The sequence below is a fragment of the Zingiber officinale genome, chromosome 9A (assembly GCF_018446385.1).
Source record: "Zingiber officinale cultivar Zhangliang chromosome 9A, Zo_v1.1, whole genome shotgun sequence".
Classification (NCBI taxonomy): Eukaryota; Viridiplantae; Streptophyta; class Magnoliopsida; order Zingiberales; family Zingiberaceae; genus Zingiber; species Zingiber officinale.
In genome coordinates, this window is record NC_056002.1 from 108,508,693 (window position 1) to 108,526,514 (window position 17,822).

Genomic DNA, 17,822 nt, shown 5'->3' on the forward strand with positions numbered 1-17,822 from the left:
GCCGAACCCTTTTTCACAGATCGAGCTTGACTGATCCAACCGCTGGGGATAAATTTTATCCTGGCGCCGGAACCCTTCCAGCGCTTCACCAAGGCTATAAATATAGCCTTGGTCCAGAAGCTTTTCAACAATTACGATCATTCTATTTCTAAACACTTGTATGCTTTAGTTGTAGTTAAGCTTCTGTTTTCTGTGCCTAAACGCTGTAAGAGGCTTCTCCGCCTGAAGGAGTTTTTGAGCTTAATCTTCCTTGGATTAACAACCACATCGGTTGTAACCAAGTAAACATCTGGTGCCTCGTCTTTTCTTTTATGCTTTTACTTATCTGCTTAATTCATTTTACAAGTGTTAGCTTAATCGTTCGAGGAAGGGTTGTTTGTTTTTAATTGACAGGTTATTTACCAACCCTTCTAGCCGGCCCAATGGTCCTACAAGTGGTATCAGAGCCGAAACACCTCAGAAGGACTAACCGTCGTCTGAAGCAACAATGGCCGGAGCTAGCGACTACCCACCAGCATTCGAGGGGGAGCTTTCTTCATGGAAGCAACAAATGAAGGTATTTCTTAACTCTGATATTGGTATTTCTCTAATAATGAAAACAGGTTATGAAGCATCGAAAGACACGAACGGAGAGAAAATCGGCATACGCCTCTGGAACATGAAGCGACGTGAAGAGTCCATGGCGAATGCTCGGGCAGAGTTTCACATTCTAAGCGCAATACCAACTAAAGATTTCGATAGAGTCGGAGAGTACAAAAGCGCGAAAGAACTTTGGGAAAAGTTCTTAATGCTCTACGAAGAACCGGTTGAAGTCGTCTCCTCAATAGACATCAAGCCGTCATCAGAAGAATCCGAGATGGAAGAAATTACCAAGACAACCGAAGTACATCCCGAGATCGATGAAGGGGGAGAATCTTCAGAAGAAATTAATTCAACAGCGGGAGAACCAACGACCGACGAGGTAAGTAAGGTATGACCTCTACCCTCTGAACAACTGGTTCAATTAATCAAATTACCTGAAGATTTTTGCGAACCAAAATTTGAATTATCGAAAGAACTTTTCGGATTAGAAAATCTTCGGTCGAATAATTGTTGCAAATTACAAAATATTTTTACGAAAGAATTATGCAACTTAGAAATATTATCGAAAACTTTTTCCGGATCTAAAATTTTTTTCGAATTACAAAATATTTGGACGAAAGATTCTTGCGAATCACAAAGTAATTTTTCAAAAACCTTTTCCGGATCTAAAAATTTCGAATTACAAATTACTTTACTGAAAAAGTTTTGTGAATTAGAAATTGATTCATCAAACAAAATTTTCAGATTAAGAAATCTATTATTAATAGATTCCTGCAAACTCTTATTGTTAAAAAATTCTTGCAAATTACAAAATATTCCTTCAAACGAATTTTGCGCATTTCCAAAAGAATTTTTTATATTGTCGAAAAATTTTATCAAGTTAAAATCTATGCCATCTGAATATTTCTGTGAAATTGAAATTCAAAAAATAATAGAAATTAACATAATACAAATTTCTGCATGTATACTCTTTGTGGCGTTAAATCTAAAAAAGATTGATTTAAGAAATTATGTAAGTTAAAATGAAAATTTAAAACTTTCTGATAAATAGAATTAAGAACTAAATAAATTAATAAATGCATAGAAATTTTTTAAATGTTTAAATTTTCTTGCATAAAAGTCTTTTGGGCTTAGAAAGTTTTTTTTTAACTTAGAAACTTTTCAAAAAGCTATTGTTTACTTAGAAATATTTTAACAGATAACTTTTCAAAATTTTCTAAGTCTTTAAACCCTTAGAATTTTAAACCCCATTTTATTGCGATCAAAGGGGGAGAAGAAGAAGTATAAGTCTAGGGGGAGGTAGAGAAAATTGAAAATTAAAATTTTCTGTTGAAATTTAATTTTTTCTATCTTATTGCACTTAATTATTGAAAATTAAAATTTTCTATTGAAATTTAATTTTGTTCTATCTTATTGCACTTAATTGCAATATAAGTTAGTTTATGTTTTATGTCTATTTTTTTTCCTAGCTTAACTTGGGTTGATCACACCAAAAAGGGGGAGATTGTTGGAACCCCAAGGTTGGTTTTGGTGTGACCAACAAGTTAAGTTAGGTCCTGTCTGTTTCTAACCTGATGTCTAAGTGTGCAGGAGCTTAGGAGCACAGGTACTTGAGCGGAAGACGCAGCTAGCAAGAAGGACGGCACACGGTGCGTCTGAGGGACGAGGTGCTGCGGAAGAGTACATCGGCGGACGAGAAGGAAGTGTGCGCGGTGGTTCCAAGGTACGAAAGCCGGAGAGGAAGATTGCTCGGGGAGCAAGAGACGCAGCTAGCGCGAAGGTCGGCACGGGGTGCGACCGAGGGACGAAGTCTGCGGATTAGTATGCTGGTGGACGAGAAGGGACACGCGGCAATTCCGAGGGACGAGAAGTCGGAGGGAAGCACACTCGAGAAGACCGGAAGATGGGTTCGGGTGAGCCCTATTCCGGATGTCAGAGATCACCCAAACAAGCGGAGCCGGAGCAGAAAGACCCGGACCAGAGGCGAGCTGAACCGGAGAAGAGAGCACAGACCAAAAGTCAACTGGGTTGACTTTTGGCTTCGGGGCGCCCGGAAGTGACTTTTTCACAGGATCAAGCTTTGACTCGATCCAACCGTTGGGGGATAAATTTTATCCCCCCAGGGCACCCAGAACCCTTCCAGGCGCCCCGACCAAGGCTATAAATATAGCCTTGGTCCAGAAGCTTTTCAACAATTACGATCATTCTATTTCCAAACACTTGTATGCTTTAGTTGTAGTTAAGCTTCTGTTTTCTGTGCCTAAATGCTGTAAGAGGCTTCTCCGCCTGAAGGAGTTTTTGAGCTTAATCTTCCTTGGATTAACAACCACATCGGTTGTAACCAAGTAAACATCTGGTGCCTCGTCTTTTCTTTTATGCTTTTACTTATCTGCTTAATTCATTTTACAAGTGTTAGCTTAATCGTTCGAGGAAGGGTTGTTTGTTTTTAATTGACAGGTTATTTACCAACCCTTCTAGCCGACCCAACGGTCCTACACCATTTTCTACTTTTAAGGTCAATTTTCCTAATTATTCTCTTGTGTTTAATATGTAAATAGGACATCTAAATACCTTAAAGTATTTAATACTAAGTAATTTATTATAGTGAAATTCAAATGGGGTTTTATTATGTTTTTTATTTATTGTTGTTCTATTTTGTTTATAGCAGGTTGTACTAATAGCTTTGGCACAGAAATATTTTGGTAATTGGTATTCATTAAGTATTGTTTTAGTGGCTTCTTCGAGAGTTCTATTTTTTCCATTATTCCATTTTATTGAGGTGTATTAGGACACGAGAATTCTTGATGGTACCAATTTTCTAAGAAGAATTTAGTAAATCTATGATTTTAAATTCTCCACCATTATCACTCCTAATTCTTTTAATTTTTTAGTCTTTTAAATTTTCAATTTATTTACAAAAATTAGTAAATATCTCAAATGTTTCATCTTTATTTTTTAAAAATTTTAGCTAAATGAATCTTGAGTAATCGTCAATTATTACTAGACAGTAAAAACTTATATTAATAGATTTAATTCCATGTGAGTCAAATAAATCTACGTGCAGTAATTTAAGTATTGAATTAGTTTGATTAGTTGGTTTGTGGGTTGATTTGGTCTATTTTCCTTATTGACAAGCATTACAAATTGTTGAGTCTAGGTTAGGTAGTTTTGGTAGTTCTCTAACTATATACCATTTAGTTTAGTGAGGTTTTTAAAGTTAGTGTAGAACATTCTCCTATTCTATAGCCAAGTTTCCTCTTTTTGTGTCAAGTGACATTTAAGTGAGGAACTGGCAAGGTTAATTGTGTACATATTATTATTCCTAAATCTTTTTAATTTTATTATGGAGTCTTTCATATGTTTAATTAAACATTCAGTAGTTGCAAACCTAACTTTATACTTTGAATCACATAATTGACTAACACTGAGCAAGTTGAATTTAAAATTTTCAATAAATAGTACTTTATAAATAAAAAAATTAGATTCTAATTCAATATTACATATTTCAATTACCTTAAGTTTATCATTGTTTCCAAAGACAACTGTTTCTAGTCTTTTGAATATAAGATTTTTGAATATTGTTTGATCCCCGGTTATGTGTCAGGAGCAACCACGGTCTACTATCCATTTATATTCCTATAAGAAAGTAGGAGTAAAAAGTTAACTTAACTTTGCTTATTTTTAAGTTTAAATCATAATTTGAGTTTAAGTTTTAAGTTAATTTAATTTTAATTTAATTAATTTAATTTAATTTAATTTGAATTAATTTAACCTTATTCATCTCACCGGTCTAAGTTTTCTGATAAAGGGATCCTATGATTTTATGAGATGAGTTAAGTTGAATTATAGGATTTGGTTTAACTTGTGTTAGATTCAAGTTTAACTTTGGGCTCAAGAAATAGGCATTCTTTGAATAAACTTCTAAGTTGTGGTGGGTCACCTAAACATCATTAGAGTAACCACGCATTCAAAAAATTTTTAATAGTCCTATCCACTGAACTTAGTATAAAATTTTAGTCTAACCAGCTAGGATTAATAAGGGATAGCTTCAGTTAGTTCCACTAAGCCAAATGCGCCAGGTCGAAGTCATATCTTTGTAAATATACATAGACAGAGTTTCTCTAACCTACCATCTTCTAAAACTTCTCTAGTACCATTTATCAAATTAAAATTTTTGTTGGTGCAGAAAGCACCAAACGATCGAACCTATGTTTTGATAATGGCAAAGGGTTCAAAGTTAAGGTTACTTGTTGTCTAACAAGTATGAATGAGTTTGCAGGAAAGTCCTAAGAGTTCTTAGGCAAAAATCCTAGTGGATTCTAGGCATGTAGAAAAACCTAGGGGGAGGTAACTGTAGGTCCTAGGGGGTAGTAACCCTACGTTATGTTATGGAAAGTCCTAGCTGCGGTTAGGCAACGAAGTCCTGGTCTGGGGGACTGGGCGAAGTCTTGGCAGATCGAGGACTTTGGGCAAAATCCTAGAGTTGAGAACTCTAAGTGAAAATCCTAGAGGTCGCGGACCAGGTGAAAGTCTGGACGGGTCGTGGAGCGGGCGCTCAGCATAAAGTCTTGAAGTCTCGGACGCTAAGCAAAAGTCCAGATGGTCTGGAAGACCGGTCCGACAAATGGTAAACTCTCCTGCGAGGAGTAGGTGAAGATGTGTTCTTCGAAGAGGGAACAGTAGGCATCGGTCCGACCTAGAGTTTCAGCGAAACTCAAAGTCAGGACCGGACAGTCTGAATGTTATCAAAGTTAATCATTATATACTGTTTTGTCTTTTATTCTAACTTTATTTTGTAAGAGGACTAACATTTGTGCAGGGTCGAATTATGCCATGTTCGATCGACTGAACGTCTGGATCGATCGGCCGAACCCCTAATCCAGAAGAGCATATTTTAGCTCACAATGAAGTGTAGACCGAGGGTTCGGTCGACCAAACAGGGAGGTTCAGTCGACCGAACAGGGGATAAACTTCAGACCGGGTTGATCAACCAGATAAGTGGAGGAGTGTCAAGGGTTCAATCGACCTAACGACGAGATCAATCTACTGAACGAAGATCCTATCCAAAGCAACAACATCTTGATGAGAAGATGGGAAGGTTCAGAAGGTTCGATCGATCGATCAAGGGGATTGGTCGACAGATCAAAGTTGAGTTAAACCTAATCCCAAGATTAGTGAATCTAGATCATGTCTTGGTTGGCTATAAAAGGAGACCTTGACCCAACACTTTAGAAGAACGAACTCAGACATAGAGACAACTGATACTCAACGACTTCTGCTCTCTTGTGCGCTGCTCTGACAATTGACGAAAATTGCTAATCCTTTATTGTCGGTAAACTTTGTTATTAATTCCAATACTTGTACTTGCCATATTTTGTAAAGATTCCTCGAACTTATAGTGATTACCCAACAAAAGCGATCAACGATCGTGAGCCTTGGAGTAGGAGCCGCCATAAGCTCCGAACCAAGTAACCAAAAGTGTTAGCGCTTGCTTTATTTGTTTACTTATTTCCACTGCATTTTATTCTATGTTTTGAGAAAACGTGAAACAACCACAAATGCTATTCCCCCCCCCCCCCCCCCCTAGCACACATCGATCTTACACTTTTGTTCCTATTTATCCTAGTCTTAATTACCTTGCAGGGTAAATTATTATTTTGGAGGTGCCAACTAATTTGGAGCTTCCACCTGAATTATTAAATTTTGGGTTTAGGTTTAGGTTTGTGTCGATTTGTTTTATAGTTATAGTAAACATGATTGTAATTTGAATTTAAATTAACTTTGTAGTTGTTTGATTTAAATTTAGTTTTTCGATTTGAGTTTGATTTGTTTGATTTCATTTTATATTTTAGGTTTGGGTTTGAATTAATAGGTTTAGTTGGATTTAGTTTTAGGTAATGAATTTCATTTTTAAGTATATAAAATTGATTGAGTCATACTTGCGTGATTATACACGCTTTTGGAACTCATGCTTTGGTTAGTTTTTTGTTTTGGCTTATGAGTGATATAAATGTTTTGTTTGTTGAGATGGACTTGTATCTGAGCTTGGATTTATTATATACAGCTCGTTGAGATCCAAGTATTATGTTTAGGTACTTAGATCTAGTTGTGAATTTTTCTAACAATTCTCTTAGATTGGTTATTTCAGTTTTCAATTTAGCGTTTTTTTCCTCAAGTCGACTTGAGTTGGGTTAGAGGTTTTTGTTTGGGAGTTAAATTATTTCTTAAGGTATTAATTTTCCTTAAGGAGTGTATCATTTTATTTTTCAAATCTAATTAATTTTTTTATTAAGACATGTAATTATTTTAAAAACATTTAGTAGTTAAAATAGACGATACCTCTTTCAAACCTTTGGAAATGAGTGCGGACTTGTGACTTGATTCATCTTCGGACTCGTCGTCTTATTCCGTCTCACTTTTTAATTCCGGTCCAGATGCTATGAGTGTGAGGTAGTTGTGATTCTCCTGATCTTTCGACGTTTGATTCTTCAGAGGACACCTTATCCCAAGTTACCTTTTATTCTTCCTGCATTTTGATGTTAGGTAATTTATTTAGAAATGAATCCTTTTCAGTTGCCTTTGCCTCGATTGTTTCTTCATATAACTTGATGAGTTTATCCCAAAGTTCCTTTGCATTTTCATGCATGCTGACGCAGTTCAGTTCCTCCTTCATGAGTCCGCACTGAATCGTGTTCAACACCTTAAAGTCGGTTTGCGCCTTCTTTTTCATCTCCGGATTCCAGTTTTCTGGGTCCATCGGAATTCCAGTGTTATTGTCGATCGGAGGCTTATATCCTTTTAGGATATTGAACCATTGGTCGAAGTCTATCTTCAGGTACACCTTCATCCGCTTCTTCCAATACGGAAAGTTGCTCCTGTTGAAGAGTAGGGGACGAATGGTGATGTATCCTTTGGTTTGGCCATTTAAGGATAGAATCTTGCACACAAAGAAAAAGAAGAAAGAACTCTCAAGACTAGCTAGGTCTTAGATTAGTAGTGTGGGAGATAGTAAAAAGTATTAAAACTCGATTGGTGTTGTGCCAATTTAGAATATTTTGCAACGAAAAAAATTGTCCAAAGAGGTAATTGTACCAATTTGGATTATATTGAAAAGCTCAAAACCGAAACGAAAAATTAAGAGAAAGTTTAAAAGTCACCCATTGCCTAATTGGTGATTGCATCAATTCAGAGTCAGCTTGGCTCTGATATCACTTATTGGATCGTAAAGACGCTAGAGAGAGGGGCTGAATAGCTATTGTCAATTTATCAGAAAATTGAGAGTAAGCAACGAATAAAAAGATAACGACAAAGAAGACAAGCACGCGCTAACGCAAGTAAATTTTTTACTTGGTTCAGAGCCTTTGACGACTCCTACTCCAAGGCTCGCACTCATTGAGTACTTTTATTGGACAATTCACTAATAGTTTGAAAAGTTACAATTATGAAGTACAAGAACTCTAATGAAAAGTTACCGACAACAGAGAAAACTAAGTAGAGCTTGATATCTGATTGTCGGTGAAGCGTTACAGTGTCGTAGGAGCTTTTTCAGAGTAGCGCACAGGAATGAAAGTTGTAGCAGATGTTACTTTGAAGCTGCTGGTCGAAGACCTTTATATAGGCAAATTTCGGGCACCTGAAACCCCTCCAGGCACTTGGACTGTTGCTGACGTGACGATCTCTCTTCGAAACTTGATCTGTCAAGTTTATCCACCTCGGGGCGCCTAGAACCTCTCGGGGCGCCTGGACCGTTGACTTAGGTTCAGCCAATCATCGTGTTCCAACTCAGCTTCTAGATGATTTTTCTAATCCGGGCGCTTGGACCAACCTTGGACGCCCAGACCACCTGGGTGCCTACCTAGGCACCCGCTGTGTAGGTTGCTCGACCGGGTGCCTAGACTACCTTTTTTCAGCCTCTCCTTTCTTGCAATAAAGAGTTAGTCCAGGTAACAAAAATATGTTTATCCTACAAAACAAAGTTAGCTCAAACAATAAGGTAATAGTAGTAATTAGATCTTGTCTCTTTGAGATCAGGATCTAGTTAAGGTCTCAGCTTAGGTTTCCTAAATGGATCTAAGTTGAATCGACGCCTACTGTTTCCTGAACCGGGAATACGTCCTCATTGGATCTCTCCTCTAGTTGTTTTCCTCTTACTTACCAACTGCAGTCGCTTGACTTGCTTTTGACCCACCGAGTCTTCCCGCTAGTTGTCAAGTTTACAAACCCAACTAGACTTTTGCCAGTTGTTAGGTCTCGCGGACCCAATTGGACTTTCCGCCAGATATTGGGTCTTGCAGACCTATCTGAACTTCACACTAGCTATCGGGTCCCGCGGACCTAGCCTGATTTCAGCCTGGTGTCAGGTCCTTCAGACACATCAACTCCTACACACTTGGTAAAATAATTAGATCACAAACATTTTAATTTTAATTCACTTATCATTCATCAAAATCTGAGTTAAATCATTAGTGCAAATTGTACCAATATAAAGATATATGATTACTTCCTCATAGTTGGAAGAAAGTTCCGTTATATGTATATGTCAGAATAATGACATATTCCCTAACTGGTTGTTATGATTTTTTGAGAATGTTGTCTTTTAGAGAAAGTCCGACCGGCTCTAGGTCAACCAGTTGTAGATTAAGAATTATGCTCATGAGAAGTGGAGGGTTGAATCTTGTAAGTCTGATTGGCATTGGGGCCGGGCTGATGTAAATTGAGTCTTGTATTAGAGAAGTGGGGAGCTGGCCTCTTAAGATTTGACCAATCTTTGAACCGATTGAATTTATGTTGGAGATTCAATATTTATTCAGACAATATATTTAATCAGATTTTATGTCGAGAGATTCATCTTATACTCTCGGCCGCTATACTTAATATAGAGTACAATTTAATCGATGGATATACCCAATGTGTCTGATTGATCGTTTAGTTTAATCGATCGGAGTATTTTACGATGACATTAAATTTATTTCAATATAATATTAATACGACTCTAGATCGCTTGTTAATTCTGACAACATCAGCTAACTTTTTTAATATCAAACCCAATTTTAAAGTCCCACCTGACTGGCCGTATCAGACCTTTTTAATACTCAATTGACTAAATATCAACCACAACTCTGGTCTAGATCCACTAGGAAAGTAAATGTCAGATTTGTCTAGATTCACTCTACGGCGTGGGGCAATTAACAAATCATTTGCCTTGACAAGCAAAATTTAATTTCTTTTATTTTTGTCTTTTTAGTTATTGTTATGCTAATAATAATTTGATGTTTCTGTAGGCTAAATCTATAAGATAAATATGTTTAAAATGATATTTGAATTTTCTTTTAAAAATTAGTTTTGTGGATGCCAAGTAACTCATCTGAACGCACAAAATTTAAAAATAACGCTGTCAATTTAAATTGAGTACGTGGGTTGGCCGGTTCAATAATTATCGATCTATATAAAAGCGAACCTAAATGTGTTGACATGTGCGGATTGCGAGTCAAGGTCGACCGAATTGGCGCGTGTGTTGAGAAAAAAATAAAAATAAAATTTTGAATTTATGATGTTTGTTTTTAAGTGAAAATTATGAAAAAAAAATTGTGCCATCGATTAATATGCATAAATTATAAAATTTAATGAATTATAATGTTTTTTTAATTAACCCGTTTAACCCACAACCCGTTGAGATTTTTTAGTCCGTTAGGATGGCAGACCAATCCGTCATCGAATCATGAATTGTTTTGTGAGCTAACTCATCTGTCACAGATCGACCGTCAGACAGCTCAAGTTTTCAAAGTAAAGTGTAATGATTTCTAACAGGCCCGGCTCAAATCATAGGCCATTATGACCTATGTCTAGGGTCCCAAAAAATTAAGATCCATTATTAGTTAAAAATAAATAAATATATTTAATATTTAATATTTGCATTTAAAATATATATTGTGCAGTCTCAAACTGCATTATGCACGCATGCATACATATTTTGCTTTAATTTGACTTGCTTCGATTTCCGTTCTAATGATATATTTTGCTTTAATTTGACTTGCTTCGATTTCCATTTTAGTGCTCTCTAGATTTTGCTTCAGATATTGCATTGATTCCAATGTAACAATTTTACTTGATTTTATTTTATTTCAATTTCCACTGTACTCTTCAATTAATTCCAATGACAACTATATTTGATTACATATTAATTATAATTATTATATTCTTTAATCCTAAAGTTATAATATAACTATATAAGACCTTACATCTAATTTCTTTTCTTTCGTCTCATTTTATAATTAGTTGAATATCTGTTCATTCTCTCATTAATGTTCTATATATTTTTTCATCTTTCTTGTTCTCTAAGAAGACATCCTTATCCTATTTTACTCGGTAATATTCTTTTTACTCTTTTTTTTTTTAAATTATGGAAGGAATGAACTATGAACCCAAATCTAAATTATTAATAATTATATCAGATTTTTTTTATACATTTGTGTTGATAATAGTCAAACTTTGAAATATCATCAAATTAAAATTACACGACATGAATTTTTAAATCTAGTTTATTTTTAAAAATAAATCCGCCGGTTCCAAGTCTGAATAAAAAAAATAAAGAAAAATTTAATTTTTTTAAAAAACATTATTAAAGATTTTATTTATTTATTTATTTATTATTATTTTTTTTTTTTTTTTGGCCTAGGGCCTACTTTGACGGCCCTGATTTCTAATTTTCTAAGCATTAAGAATTAAGTTATAGTCTGGAGCGATAGATGACCTGCTACAATCACTTCTCGATTTCGAGGGCGAACCAAAAAAAAAAAATAATACACAATAAAGTAAAGAAAATGGCAGTGGCCGGTGGTTGTGAAAGCTCTACTCGAGCCTCCAAATCACAGCGCTATATTCATCGCCTGGTTCGCTTCCTCATTTTGAACTTCTCAAGATAGAGAGGAGGAAAGCAGAAGGGGAGAAACGAAAGGTGGTGCTAAGGAATGGGCTTCAACATCTCCCTCTTCTCCTTCCTCCTCCTCCTACCGTTCCTGCTTCATCCTGCTAGATCTGATGGTAATTGCTCTACATTTCCTTCCTCGCCCTATTTCCTTACGTGTATGTGCCGATCACTCGAGATCTGTTGCTTCATTAGTTGGAAGAGTATGATTTATGATGTTCTGAATCCAGACACGCTTATTAGAACAAGATTGATCCGTTCTATTCTGTCAGAATCTCTCTTTCCGGCACATGTAAATGTAGGTTGAGAAATCAGGTTGCTGTGCTTCAATTCGATAGGTTACTTTTCAATACACTCGAGCAGGGGGAAGAATAGCCGTCTCTAGTGGGTTTGAAGCTTATTCGGGGGATAATGTCTATACTCTAGTATATTGAAATTTCTCCGCTTTCTTAACATCAATTCGTGCTTTTTTCCTTCTTTCTTTTGACCTTTGCAAAACAAGTTCATCTATTTAGACAAGTCCTTTATGTTAATTGTTAGTTGGTTAAAAATCAACAATGGTCACCTTGTTTTCGTGAACTGTTTCATTGGCTGGGATCATTAGTATAATTTTACCGTAGACAATACAACTATAGGATAACAATACCTTCTTCCCTGTTCTATGGAAGGGAAGAGTGATGCGATTTTTTGTTTAGAGGGCATATCCTTGATTTAGATTGGGCTTGATGTGGATCTACCTTACTTGGGTGAGAAGCGGGTTCCATCTTCTAGACACTCGTCCAATGAGCACCATATGCCCAGTGTTTCCAAACTTATACCAGAGTCCACCAATTCCAGTTAAAAATATACCGAGTCAAAGGTCCACATACATATTTTATCTCAAAGGTCATTTTTTGGGGCAAAATTAGTGAAGGAAAAAAGGGAAAATGCAAAAAATCTTTTTGGGGGTAAATACATGTATGTCCTTATAAAATTATTTTGATTTATTCCACTTCAAAAAGAAAATATATCATTTAAATTGTTGTCTTGCATATATGTCATGAAGGGGGTTTCCTCTTAGAATAGTAACATAATGGTGATTGATAATTGACATCAATGCCTCCTAAGTTTTGAACATAATATGAAAGTACCTTTGATTTGTCTCATCAAATTCATCATCCTTTGATTAACCACTTTATTAACTTGTATTGAATCATTAAGTTCTAATGAGAGGAAATGGTTGTTGGAAATGCGAATGGAATAAAGAGATGGAGACGAGAGATTCTATTGTGCATGAGTTTTTAGTTCCATATTAAAAGTCTCTTGGTTTTATTGTTGGTTTAAATTATGACATATGCATTGATATTGTAAACATATGCATGGGAAGAGACTCTCTCATGTGTGGGTGCACAGGGGTGGGTGCAAATCTAGGACTCGGATTGTACTGAACCAAGGTTGACTCGTGTGTGAATACGACCTGCGCACGTTGAATGCCGAACCAGTCGAGACAGGATTTGCCCAAGCGAATAAACCAATGTTTTGTTACGTTTTTTTTGCTGATCTGGTGAAACAGATGAATTAATTTCAATTGAAACTGTCGCTAATTAATGACAATAATGGTTATTAATTCAATTGAAATTGTCGATAATTAATGACAATAATGGTTATTAATTCATTCAATTGAAACTGTCAATAATTAATGACAATCAATGGTCACTAATTGATCCAATTGAAACTGCAGTCAATTAATGACAATAAATGACCATTAATTGATCATTTATTATGGCCAAAGGTTAAGCCCCTATATAAGGAGCTCAGATCTTGAGCAGAAAAGGTAGCGAGAGGAAGAGCAAGAAGTGAACCTTTGTTCACCCGTGTTCTCCTACAAAAATTCTCTCAGTCATGCATTCGCTCGACTAAACTACTCGTGATAGCACTCAGGTGCATTCTCAATTCGCCACAAACAACCAGTGTTTGCTTGTGTGCATGGTTCTGTCATTGTATTATGGGAAACAAATGACCCGAGAGAACCTCGAAGCACAACTAGAGGTGGGGCAAATCTGTTTCAAGGAAACTGCATTGAGCGCAGGCCTCGACATCTTCCTCGACGAATTCCTTTCCCGATTCGACTGCGCACTGTATCGACTCTGCGACTCAGACCACTTAAAGCTTGGCAAAACCAGCCCCACTGGTAGCCTGAGATTATCCGCTCAGGTCATTGCAACAAATAAGTTAGAATTGATTTTGTAATTTTAATTCAGTAATTTTTCTCTAAAATCTCCGGCAGATTGTCCAACAATGGTATGCCACAATTTATCTCCAAGAAATTAGTCTTTTAACCTTCTCTGTTATTACACATATTTTGTCTTCACAAAGCCCTCCCTCCATGATTAAGAATCTTGAGTTAGCATTAAAGATCAATTCTCTTTCAATAGTTTGAATTTTTCCCTTTATTCTTCTTCTGAAGATCATACCTTTGGATTATCCTTTGCTAAAAAAAAACGAGCCCTGTTTCTTTTTGCTAAAGCCGTCCTTAGTGAGTAGATCTGTTCTTTTCTCGTTCCCTTTAGGAGCCCCAGACTCATTGCCTTCCTCCATCACAAATATCTTAGACTTGTCTTGAAGAGAAAGTTTCTTTTAATCCTTTTATTTTTTCTTTTTAGTGAAGGATTAAGTCTATATTTGGTGGGCTATTGTGAATTAATAACATGCATATAATTGCCATTAAGATTAATTAAGTGATCTAATACATGTTGTGTTAAGGTAGGTTTAAATTATTGGATGTAGATTGAATGCGTAGATCCAATAACCCAGTTCGTTAACATTGATGGAATGTTAACGGATTATGAGTTTTATGATGAATGGTCCTTGTAGGATGAGCTTCTATAAGAAGAAAAAGTCAAAATCCATTTGGGGCATGATGCTAAATTGTTGACTCCTCTTCTTCCTCTTTTCTTCCCATTGAGACGAGACTACGGTTATTGCTCGAGCTCCTACAAAAGACTCTCTGCTGAGATTGTAGGAACTCCATTTAACAACAAGTCAGGGAATCAATGACATTGACTTTGGATTTAGGTCAGCCCTTTTGTTTGCCATTGTTTCGGTTTCAATTTGCCGCATTGATGATGATAATTAGATCCTATAATGTATCGTTTCGTTTTGATGTATCGTAAAACTTTCATTTAGGACATTAACCAACTCCTTGAGAGATATATATTCCTTAATTTTTGTTAAAAATCTTTTAGAATTCTTCTAAAAAGTGGAAACTGTCAATGATAAAAGTCACCACAAAGGATTCATTCAGCTTCATTTTATTCTCCTTTTGGTCATTAGAATCCTCCTACTTCTGGTATTCCTCTTTAATTTTAGGATATTACCCGACTCATTGAAAGAAATGTCTTCCTTATTCTGTTTCAAAAATGTTTTAAAATTTCCAAGAAGGTGGAGTTGCTTCAAGGATAAAAGTCATTGCAAAGTATTCATCCAAATCTATTTTGTTCTACTTTAATCATTAAAGATTCCTTACATACAATTATTTTATTACACAATTATGCAAAAATTATTTATTCATTTTCTTGAAAGATTTTGCTTGCTATCCTCCAATATGAAATTTTCATTCAATGTATCTCTAAGTTCCTTTGTCATTATATAGCTCTGGTACATGCCAAACATATTATCAGACATCAATTGAGGATGTGACTATGGAGCATAAGATAATTATTCTCCCAATTTTATTGTCCTTGATCCTTCCCTAAAGGTTCTCCCTATTGAGAGTGTGCTGAGGAGGTAGGCCACCTTTAATTTAACTCTGTGAGGGGAAGGCAATCCTTTTTTACCATTGCTTGGAACTAGAGTCATCAAACCTAACCTATTAGATGATCTACTATCTCTCTAATCATCATACAATTGCTACATGTGACAAGTCATTATTTTAATCCACCTACAATCAAATTCTCAACATGTTGACGTGCTTATAAAAACATCTTCCTAAGTAATTAACTATCCATTTTAGATTAGTGCTTTATCCATGTACATAAGGTTTGCATTTGTGGATGAGCTCAATTCCATGACAGGGCCTAGGTTGTAAGAGGCAGTTTGGATTAATAAGACAATTTGGGATGAGTTATGCATTGGGTCAAGGACGGTATCATAGATCTGGATTGATGCTGCCTCTTTGACATGCTGATTTAATCACATTTGGAGAATCATGATCTAATTACCGGGTTTTATAGGTTAATTGGATTTAGATTGTAACACTATAACTTAGTTACATACGAGAATAATGAGCTAATTGAAGGAGGTTTATAAGTTTAGGCAAATGAACTAATATTAACTTTCATGTAGTATTCAGGGTGGTAGACTCAACTTAATCAGGAGATATTGATAATTCATTATATTTACATGTCTAAGAAACTTCCTAATAATCACTTGCTTTGCAGATACATCTACTCAGCTTTTGGTTGGCCTCAACAAATACAGAGGGTCCCTCAATCTGTCATCACTAGCTGATAACAGCAATGCAGCTTGCTTAGCTGAACAAGTTGCATTGGCATTCAAAGGCCAAGACTGCAGCAACTCCACTGGATCATATACCGTTCCTGGCCAAGAGCAACAGTTCCCCAACTTTCCTAATTATTTAAGCACCTGCCATCTGAATGCAACAGTCACCCAAGATGGCTCCATAATGCCCGTTTGCGTTCAAGGCTTAGCTCATGACCTCGTGCTGTCAAACTACACTGACACCCAGTACAACCAGTATTTGAACGATAGCAGCTTTGTTGGAATTGGGATTGCTGACGAGGATGACTGGGTTGTTGCCATTTTGACAACCGATACACCTACGGGAAACTATGCTCCGGCTGCCGATACAACCTCTGGTTCAGCTAGTTTAGTTGTTAATCATCTGAATGTGCCGCTGTTGCTTCTAGGTTTTGCATTGTTTTTGATCAATTAAGTCTGTGTTTTATGTTTTCTACTATCAACTTCAGAATTTTTTTCGTTAGAAGTTACAGCAAATTGAATAGCATGCGGGTTATTTTCTCATGAGTTCATAGCTTTGTCATTGTTTTACCCTATTATGTTGTATTATATTGAAACAAAATTGCTGAGATTTGCTACTAGTCACCTTTGCTGACCCATCGTTCTCTTATGGTGTAGTTTACATAGTGCCATCACTTACTGTGACTCCTCGCTAGCATAACATGGATAATGACATTTATCAAATTTTACAGTACTGTAACAGATCGACACATTGCATGAACAAGATTTTGGTAACGTCATAATCATTTACTGAAGTTTGCTAGATCCAACAATGTAGCACTAGCTCTGACCATGGTTGGAGATGAGTCTAGATGAACCTAAGCTAGCATGAGTTCAATTGAGGCTAGGCTTAAGTTTGGTTGGGCTATGTGGGTTTCTATCTCACCTGAATTGTTGAGGTCCAACTACTAAAGTTATGGTGATGGCACCATGTTTCCTATTGTCACCATGCCAACCTCATCAATTGCAAACAAGCAATTCTAAGCTTCAAGTATTGCAATTGATTATCAAAAGAAGAGGAGTCAAGATGCTTTTCTACAATAGATTTTAACTGCAAAGCTTATTATTATTCCCCTCAATGACTTAAACATATGATCTGTAATGATGATGCCAAGTTCGGTGAGAAAAATGATGTGTGTGGATTGGAAGTCACCTTCAAAAGCATGTGAATATTTTTGTTGGTTCATCTCGATCGTCTGACGTGACGCACTGCTTGTTTGGTTGCTTGCTTCGCAGGTTTTACTTTTCAGTAGCGGTAAGGGACCAAGGATATCATACAAAAGTTCTTAAACCGATCCATCGTATGGACGATAGCGAGACTGCGAAAGTCTCGCTTGTATTGAGAAATTAAATAAAGAAATTGCAGGCATGAGGGTATTATCGTCATTTTATTCTTCTCTTACAAAATGAATACGAGAGGGCAGATGCTTGGTAAAAAAACATGAAGCGAATCATTTAAATTATGGTTGGATTATGATTTCAATTTAATTATAATTAATTGTAATATCTTTTAATTCAACGTTCTCTTAAATTATAATTTAAATCGAGATAGATAATCAAAAATAATAGATAAATAATCAGACAACCTAATCGAGCGAACTAAGGATATGGGCTCGCAAACACGTGCCCATGACAAGAAAACACGAAACAAAGAGGGTAGTATCGTCATTCTAAAACTTTAACGGGAAGCATCGTCGATTAGTTTCTAAGCGGGAAATGGACGGCTATCCGCCACCCGATCACACCGCTGGACGGCATCTGACGGCTCGTTAGAGAAACAAAAGAGAATGGACCACGG

The 17,822-nt window shown here is 36.2% G+C and overlaps 1 protein-coding gene across 1 annotated transcript; it reads left to right on the forward strand.

Annotated features, from left to right (window-relative positions):
• The first annotated feature begins 11,350 nt into the window (after positions 1-11,350).
• LOC122020837 (uncharacterized GPI-anchored protein At5g19250-like) lies at positions 11,351-16,623 on the forward strand. Its single transcript, XM_042578865.1, has 2 exons — positions 11,351-11,622; positions 15,925-16,623. Exons 1-2 carry the CDS (start codon positions 11,550-11,552, stop codon positions 16,437-16,439), a joined length of 588 nt encoding a protein of 195 aa, XP_042434799.1. The 5' UTR covers positions 11,351-11,549; the 3' UTR covers positions 16,440-16,623.
• Positions 16,624-17,822: the final 1,199 nt, after the last annotated feature.

What these genes read in the sequence shown, in the direction of transcription:
- LOC122020837 (XM_042578865.1), top strand. Translation starts at nt 11,550, where the DNA reads ATGGGCTTCAACATCTCCCTCTTCTCCTTCCTCCTCCTCCTACCGTTC. An exon ending in TCATCCTGCTAGATCTGATG is followed by an intron (nt 11,623 to 15,924) that starts GTAATTGCTCTA and finishes CTTGCTTTGCAG; the next exon opens with ATACATCTACTCAGCTTTTG.